Source organism: Nuphar pumila, chromosome 16 (genome assembly GCF_984573655.1).
Source record: "Nuphar pumila chromosome 16, dmNupPumi1.hap1.1, whole genome shotgun sequence".
NCBI lineage: Eukaryota > Viridiplantae > Streptophyta > Magnoliopsida > Nymphaeales > Nymphaeaceae > Nuphar > Nuphar pumila.
In genome coordinates this window covers 63,286,332-63,294,595 of record NC_143264.1, presented here as the reverse complement: position 1 = coordinate 63,294,595, position 8,264 = coordinate 63,286,332, and the positions used below count along the sequence as shown (strand labels likewise).

At 39.6% G+C, this 8,264-nt stretch overlaps 1 protein-coding gene across 1 annotated transcript; it reads right to left on the bottom strand.

Moving 5' to 3' along the window:
- Positions 1-791: 791 nt before the first annotated feature.
- LOC149813359 (cystathionine gamma-synthase 1, chloroplastic-like) lies at positions 792-7,563 on the bottom strand. The gene is made up of 11 exons (XM_089991850.1): positions 7,011-7,563; positions 4,669-4,772; positions 4,330-4,403; positions 4,041-4,209; positions 3,133-3,192; positions 2,848-3,051; positions 2,640-2,726; positions 2,237-2,344; positions 1,823-1,918; positions 1,624-1,742; positions 792-1,074 (listed from the first exon to the last, which is right to left on the bottom strand). The coding sequence occupies exons 1-11, from the start codon at positions 7,462-7,464 to the stop codon at positions 951-953; spliced, it is 1,599 nt and encodes a 532-aa protein (XP_089847976.1). The 5' UTR covers positions 7,465-7,563; the 3' UTR covers positions 792-950.
- Between the last annotated feature and the right edge of the window lie 701 nt (positions 7,564-8,264).

Genomic DNA, 8,264 nt, shown 5'->3' with positions numbered 1-8,264 from the left:
CAACCTGACCCGCGAACCTGAAAACCTGTTTACCCGACCCAACCCATTTATTAAATGGGTTGGCGGGTCGTGTCGGGTTACCCGTTTATTAAACGGGTCGGGTTCGTGTTTGCCACAGCCGACCCGTTTAATAAACGGGTCGGGTTCGGGTTGAGGTATGCTGACACGCCAACCCACAAACCCGACCCGCCAACCCGATTGCCACCCCTGTATTCCTTATGCAGTTTTTTTTAGTAAAAGGAACTTAGTACAATTTGAGGATATTCCCAAGTTGCTAACGTAGTGCTATATTTGTAGAGGGGCAGAAATACCCTAGAAAGTTGAGAATCTAATTTTTGAGCATACAAGAGACTTCATCAAATTGGTAGGCATTTCAGGAAGTACACCCTCTTGAAAGGACAGTGACGTACAAATACATCCAAACTGAAGAAAATTTTCAAAATAGTATTGTTGATAGTATCGTTGTGAATCAGCCTGAATCGGCCAATTCATACTGTATTGGCCAAAAAACGATTCAGAAATCAGTGTCAGGAATATTTTTAAAATTGTTTTTTAATATTTTGATTTTTTTATTAACACGTATCATCTGCTGGTTAAAAATTAGCCAATTCAGCTGAGAATCCGAATCAGTCGATTCTCTGAATTGTTTTGAAAATCGATTCAACCCCCAAACCGATTCTGACAACATTGCAAAAAAGTCATCGAAAAGCAACCCCTTCGGCAAGTGGTCTTTAGTTTAATCCTCAAGTTTACTATGCAAACGAAAGAAAGGAAGAAATAACTAGGCATTATTTAAATAAAATAAAATACCATAATGATGCAAATATTATTAAAGAGCTCATATCGTTTCCGACCTCTCCAGAAACCTGTCAAGAGGCACAAGCATACAGAGAAACCACTCACTCCACTCGAAGCAGACGCTTCTTGTTCGCCAAACACTCGTTTATTGATTAAATGACCTCCAAAGCCTGAAGGATGTCAGCCTTCAAATCCTCATAATCTTCCACTCCAAAACTAAATCGGACTAAATTGTCCTTGATTCCGTATTCAGCTCTCTCAGGCGGACTAAGATCCCTAACCAACATAGCCAAACAAATCAAATCAGCCAAAGAAAAAAAAAAGAACGAAAAAGGCTGCGCATGTTATGATAGAGGGGTTTTTTTTCACGTAGAACAAGGAAACCACATTCGGGATCAGAGACCTAGTTGAGCTAGCTAAGCCTGCCGTACTTACGGTCACTTTCCCAACGTTGTAATCCCATGGTGCACCCCTTGCCCCCTAAGGAGTCACCTTGCTTGGGCAAGGGCAAGGAACATAATGCCCTTGACCCTTCTCATATGCAAGGGGCTGACGCCTATGAGAATGGAACCCTGACCACCCGTCTAGTGGCCAAGCCCCCCCCCCCCCCCACTACGCCAAACTTACAATAGACTCTCAACCAGCAACACTATCAACCAAAGCTCATTCAACCAATTCACGGCTAAGCTGTTTAACTTTCACTAGAAAAAGCAGACAGATCATATCAGGTTAATGTTTCATGGATTCTTTCGTGGAAAAGTATGGACTTACACTCCCCATAAAAGGGTTTAAAGAGACAGACAGAGGAGGGGGGGAGGGGATTACCAGTAGGACATGATCGTGGGTGGATCTACAATGCTTTCGCAGCCTCCAAATGATGGAGCAAGGTAAGGGATCTTCAGGGAATCTATGAATTTCCTTGTGATATTCAGGTCACCGCAAACCTGCCAAGGCAGCAGCACATACTCAAAATTGGTAGTTGCGTCCAAAACCAACATGAAGAGAAGTAGTTTAATATGCGCACCTCAAAACTGACTACACCACCAAAGCCCTTCATTTGTCTAGCAGCTATATGATGCTCCGGGTGACTAGGCAGGCCTGGATAATGGACACGCAAAACCTGACAAATTTACTTGTGTCAGCCTAGGCCATTTATAACAGACCCTGGCTGCGGGATATCTATATACAGGAAGTGTCTGAAATAACTGTTAGATTTCATGAAGTAAAGAAATGGTGCTTCCTGTGAATTTCTTTAGCATCGAACATCGAAAAAACAAATGACACTACTTGCATGCGCACAACCACATGCATGCAAGCGTTCACAGACATGCGTAAAAATAAATAAATAAAATTAAATGGCGCTTGCTAGTATACACACTTGCCCCTACATATGCATGATTAAGAGATATTAGCAATGAGCCACATACAGTTCGCATACCTTAGGATGCGCCTCTAAAAGTTGGGCCATCCTCAATGCTGTAGAGTTTTGTTGTTGTACACGAAGATGCAGCGTCTTCATGCCTCTAATAATCAAGTATGCAGCGTTCTGATTGCATGAGAAGAAATATCCATCAACAAAGTGCTAAATAGCATATAGTAATAAATAAAAATTCAAGTTGCACGTGGACCTGCAAAAATAGACTATAAGAACTTGGCCTCAATAAGCCCCACAGTGAGTGTCAAGGAGTGGAAAGTGGAATCAGGTGTTTCAAAAGGCTACAATCTTAAGTGGAGACAGACGAAGAACCCACTCAGCAAGCATTCATGGTTCACAATATGAAGACAGCAACTTGATCCACGTGGAAAACATAAGAGCATTAATATAACTATGGAAAACTTACAGGGTTGAGAACGCCACCCAAAATGTGATGCAGAGTACGAACCATCCCAACCAACTTCTCTGAACCGCTGATGCAACCAGCAATTACCTGCCACAAAACGCAAATCCTTTTAGTTTGCTTTTAGAAAACAGACTGAACTTAGTTTGCTTTTAGAAAACAGACTGAACAAGGCCCCCAACATATATTGCAGCATATATTCCTAACTCACATCATTGTGGCCACCAATGTATTTTGTAGCTGACTGCAGAACAAGGTCTGCACCCAGCGCTAATGCCTTTTGGTTGATAGGTGTGGCGAAAGTGCCATCTATACAGACCAATGCTCCCTTGCTATGGCACAGTTTTGACACCAACTCGATATCAACACAGCGAAGGTAAGGATTAGTTGGAGACTCTGTAAAGAAAAGAGATACCTGCATAATACAAGACATTATTCAGACACTACTAATAGTATTCATCAAGATATGGCACAAAATACATCACTGTTTACCGACATTGTTCTTGTCCAAAGCAGACTTCAGGGAATCAATATCAGCAGGATCAATGACAGTGGCCTACAGTTAAAAGCTAAAATTAGCAGCAGATAAGCCAAGCATGATAGCTAAATGCTGCTTCCAATCAACAGGAAAAAAAAAGAACAAGAAATTGGAATATGGTCAAAAAGCAAGATGACTTGTTTATTGATATGAAACAATCTAATTCTGGATTAATGGAGCTGCTTCAAGGAGTACGACATATACAACAAGATTGCAAGTCATAATGCATCATACAAGCAAAACCAATTAGTAACAACCCATGATAAGCTCATCAATAAACTAATAGGAAGTTGTACAAGAACCCAAGAACCAGGAAGGAGAGAACAATGTGGTTAGTGAATGTGAATTTATTTTGATAAAGTTTGCTCAACTCTAATGTGTTATATCGCTACACATTAAGAAGGAAAAGGTATATATTCATATTTGAAAAGAAAAATTGGTTCTACAACTTTTTGACGTTTTCGACATGCTCCTTCCTACTATTCATATGTTTCCTGCAATTTCTTATTTATGAATGTTTGCACGATTTTAAATTTTATTTCTGTTTTCATGATAAATGAATTTTTAAAAGCTAAAATAAGAAGAGGTTTTTTCTTGTGAATCTAGAAAAATGATTTTCCAACATTAAATATCCATTAATTTATTGAATGGTTATTGGTAGCATCAGTTAAAATACATCTCATCTATAAACATAGTTCACATTGCTGGCAATTAAAAACATGCAGAGGTTCTGGAGTAATTTTTCACATGAAATCTAGAACATGTAGAGAAAAAGTTCTCCGTGCAATAAACTTTGCATGAACCTATGGCAGTTCTCAAAGAAAAACTTAAGAGACAAACAAGAAAACCAAAATACAAGTGATTACCGATATTCCCATCTTAGGAAGTACTGTTTCTATGAATATCCGAGTCTTTCTGTAGCAGTCAGTAGTTGTCACTAAGTGTCCACCTGCTGGTACTAGTGCCATAAGCATAACAGTACTAGCACACATGCCAGACGCCATCAACAATGTCGATTCAGCTCCCTCTAGTGCACTGATAAACATTAAAGTTCAGCAAAGATGTTGATATAGCCCTGGGACAAGAAATATCTTCTTACGTAGAAATGGAGCATGAAGACAAAGAATTATTTATCACAACAAAAGCAGAAAGTACCTGATCTTTTCCTCTGCAACCTCAGTAGTTGGATTTCCATAGCGACCGTATTCAAAACTTGGATGACGTCCTTCCTGTCAAGATAACCAATAGAGGGGTTAGCTTGCTTGATTCATGCAAGGAATTATGAAAAAAAGGATGGAAGGAAATACAGTGGAAAATCATGCAAAATCTCCACTTCTGCACAAAATCAAGGCTCTGAAATAAATTCTGCTACAATCACCGATAAACAGAAAACTAATACTAACAGACATTCTACTGAAAAGATCTTTTTCCACTACCTGAGAAAAAATTTATCAGCAAACAAATCCACATTCATTCAAGGATGATGTTGCGTACCTTGAAGTCAATTAATTCAGCAGTATTCTTGAATGTGTAAGCAGTAGTATTAACAACTGGAGTGGTCACTGCATCGGTAACTAGACGACGCCCTAACCTTTCTCCTGTAAAGCAAAGTTCACACAAAGATGTTGTAAGGTAATGCATAACCAATAGATGCAAGCACACAGCTAAAAATTATTAAGCAGAAAATTTTACATTGAATTATGAACAAGTAATGACAATCCCCCATTATTTTGTCCATCATCATCTCATGCAACATGTTTAAACTTTAAATATGACAAATTAACTGTGGAACCAAAGATTAACAAGAAAGCGAAGTCACAAGCACCAAGACATGCCAATGTTTTCAGATTGCACTTGCCACCGTTTGAGAAGGAAACTATAAGCAACACATAATGCCAGAATCACAGAAATATCGGGTTTATAGGATACATTACTTATGCATGGATGGCATCTTGTGACCCAATTGATAAAGCAAAATGAAACACGATAAAAATTGGGAGTGGGTGTGGTGGCAAGAAAGAAACTCATTGAAAATGAAGAAAGCAAACAAGCTACTTCAAAATTGTTGGGTAATATGTTTCAACCTCAATGCACCTCAGCATAACAAAACTTTCACCCTCCACAATATTATAATGGATTATCAAAACTAACACAAAATGATTTCACAAGCTTCCCTTTTTCATCGATTTCTACCAAGGTTGTAAGTATCATATCGTTACCCGTATCGGTCGGGCCCAAAGTAATACCGTATCAGATCGTATTGTAAAATATCATAAATTTTTAATATAAAAAATTCAAAAATTCAAAAAAATCAGAAAAAATTAACAGAAACTCTAAAAAAATCATATCACATGAAACAATGATGAATTGCACAAAATACAACCATAAAATCACATATGAAGCATTTATGTCTCCATGAGTTGATATGAATGGCATGCATATCTCATAAGAAAAATGTAAATTGTGAAATAATAAACAACAACACTAAGCTAACGTCATAAGATCCATAACAGTGCATGTTTACATAAACAAAAACAAAATCCCCAAGTGTTTCTCAATACTTAAAAATTTTACATAACCAAATTTTTCTAAGTTCAAACAAAAATGAAGACTTCATCTTCATGCAAGAAATCAAGCCCCAAATCACTCTCAAGTTCTTTAGGAGTGAACACAAACTCACCTTAAGGAGTCTTCTTATATATTTCAAAAAAAAAATGAATTGAGTGCAACATAAAATGCACTAATTGTGTATCGTCTTAGGATACACCTGATACAGGTACAACATATCAATTATAGGCCGAAAGTAACGATACTTTTCGGACGATATGGTATGATACTTACAACACTGATTTCTACATTAATAACCACAGATGCATGCATGAAAGGATTTTGTGTTTTGTGTTTTGTGTTTTTTATGGAATATTTCAAGAACTGGTGGAAACCCACATGAACGGCTAAATCGTCCTTCCATAACACATGTATGGTGTGTTGGAGAAACCTGCTTATCCAGATAAAATGACAGGCGCTTGTTATTGCATTGTGCTCCCCAGTGCTTATTCCCGTGCAGCCAAACACACCATCGCACACACATCTTATTTAGACAAAATCGGGAACTCAAACTTAGAATGAGGGAAGGAGCGCGATATCCCAATCTTTTCCTTTCATCTAGGCAAGCGAATCTATTGAAGCATACCATCAGGGTGTGTTGGTCGGTTTGGTGGATGCACCCGTTGCGTAACAATCCCAACTCGGTCTCTCATTCATCTAAACAAATGAGATAAAATGGTGCATGCGAAGTGGCTGACTCCATCAGAAGAAGGAGAAGCCAAGAAATTATTCACACGGAATGCCAATGTCGCAGATATACTCAAGAACAATGGGAGATGATCAAGTCAGACGAAGGAAAATGGCTATAAAATGGATGGATCATACGATAAATCCCACCACCATCACGGAGGGGGAGGGAGAGGGGGAATCTAAGTTCACGAAACGATGGATCTTCAATTCTTTATCGTCACTGATCAGCAAGCAGGGTCGATCCCCACCGGACCCATAGTTAATCTTGGTGATTGATTGACGAAACGCAAAATAGATCAAGGGATTTCAGGGTGGAATACCAAATGCGTATGGCAAAAAGAAGTAAGGAAGATAACCAACCAAATCAATATAACTCTGCAAGTTCTATGAATGAAGCCAAAATAAAACAAAAAAAAAAAGTAAAAACAAATAAATTGGAGTCCACCAAGCATAAAAGATGAGGGAAACATGAGAGGAGGAGAGAAAGGGGAGCAGAGAGAGACAGAGAGAGAGGAGGATATGGTTATTGTAAAAATTACCTGCATGAACTGCAATGGAGCCGTCGGAGGTCAAGAATGCGGCCGAACCACCATACTGTACATCGTTACTGTTACAAGGAGAAGGAGAAGGGTGGAGGGTTGCCTCCACGTCCTTATGGTGGTGGTGGTTGCTGACGGGAGGCCCGCCGTTGGACCACGAGGCAGCGACGATCTGGGCGACGCCGATGTTGCTGCAGTTTCGCCGAACCTTGACGCTCAGCTGCCTCACGAAGTTGGGAGGGAACCTGAAGATGAGGGACGAGGGGGACAACCCCGCCGGCACGAAGAGGGAGGACGACGACGAGCTCCTCTTTCTTGGATGTTGCTGCTGCTGCTGCTGCCTCCCAGACAACTCGGGATCCGATCGACACTCGAAAGGAGACGCCGAGGAGGGCGGAGGAGCAATGACACAAGGCCTAAGGAATCCCATTGCACAGCAGCTGGACACCGCCATGGCAAACTGCCCCCTTCCTACCTTCGCCTTCGCCTGTCTCCACGGTACAGAGACACAGACCTAATTATTAATTATAGCGTAATTTACAACAAGGTACTCAACCTTTCAATTATTACATTTAATTTCTTGCTTTTAAAAGCTATATTTCAAAGACACGTAGTCGGTAGACCTAATTTCAGCTAATTGACCTTACTCAATAAAAGACCAAAACACTCTCCTTTTTAAAACCATTTATGAGAGAGAGAGAGAGGATCGGTTGTCCCACCACCACAAGGTCCACAACAACCATTTCCTCAATTGTTGAGAGAGAGAGAGAGTCCGTTGCCCCACCGCCACCACGACCATTCCCTCATTTTTTAGAAAGAGGGTCGCCCACCCGCGGCCACCACCATACTCAGGTGGGTTTAGAAACCAGATGGTGTGAAGATGGAGCAACCTCTCTCTCTCTCATGGTTTTAAAAGCAGGCAGTTAAATGCAATAATTGAAACCTTAGGCATTATTCATAAATATCTGATTATTAGGCATATTTTTGTAAAATATTCTTAATTGCATTTAATTACTCCCCCTTACCCCCCCCCCCTTCCCTTCGTTGGAACAGACAGGAACACGCTTTTTTAAAAAACGTAAAATCAGGGGCACTCAATAAATTGGATTTAGCATCATTCATTCAATAAATTTTGCAAAAATAAAGATTAAAATACAAAATTTTTAAAATGTAAAGCATATTAAAAAAAACGAATTTAGCATTATTCATTCAATAAATTTTGCAAAGTAGAGATTAAAATACAAAAATTTTAAA

Bases quoted from the DNA above. Each gene is read 5' to 3' on its own strand.
- LOC149813359 (XM_089991850.1), bottom strand. From the start codon at position 7,464: ATGGCGGTGTCCAGCTGCTGTGCAATGGGATTCCTTAGGCCTTGTGTC. The intron at 3,052-3,132 runs GTCGGTAAACAG...TGTATTATGCAG, and splicing joins CTGCTTTGGACAAGAACAAT to GTATCTCTTTTCTTTACAGA. The intron at 2,727-2,847 runs GTGAGTTAGGAA...GTTTTGTGGCAG, and splicing joins ACATTGGTGGCCACAATGAT to GTAATTGCTGGTTGCATCAG.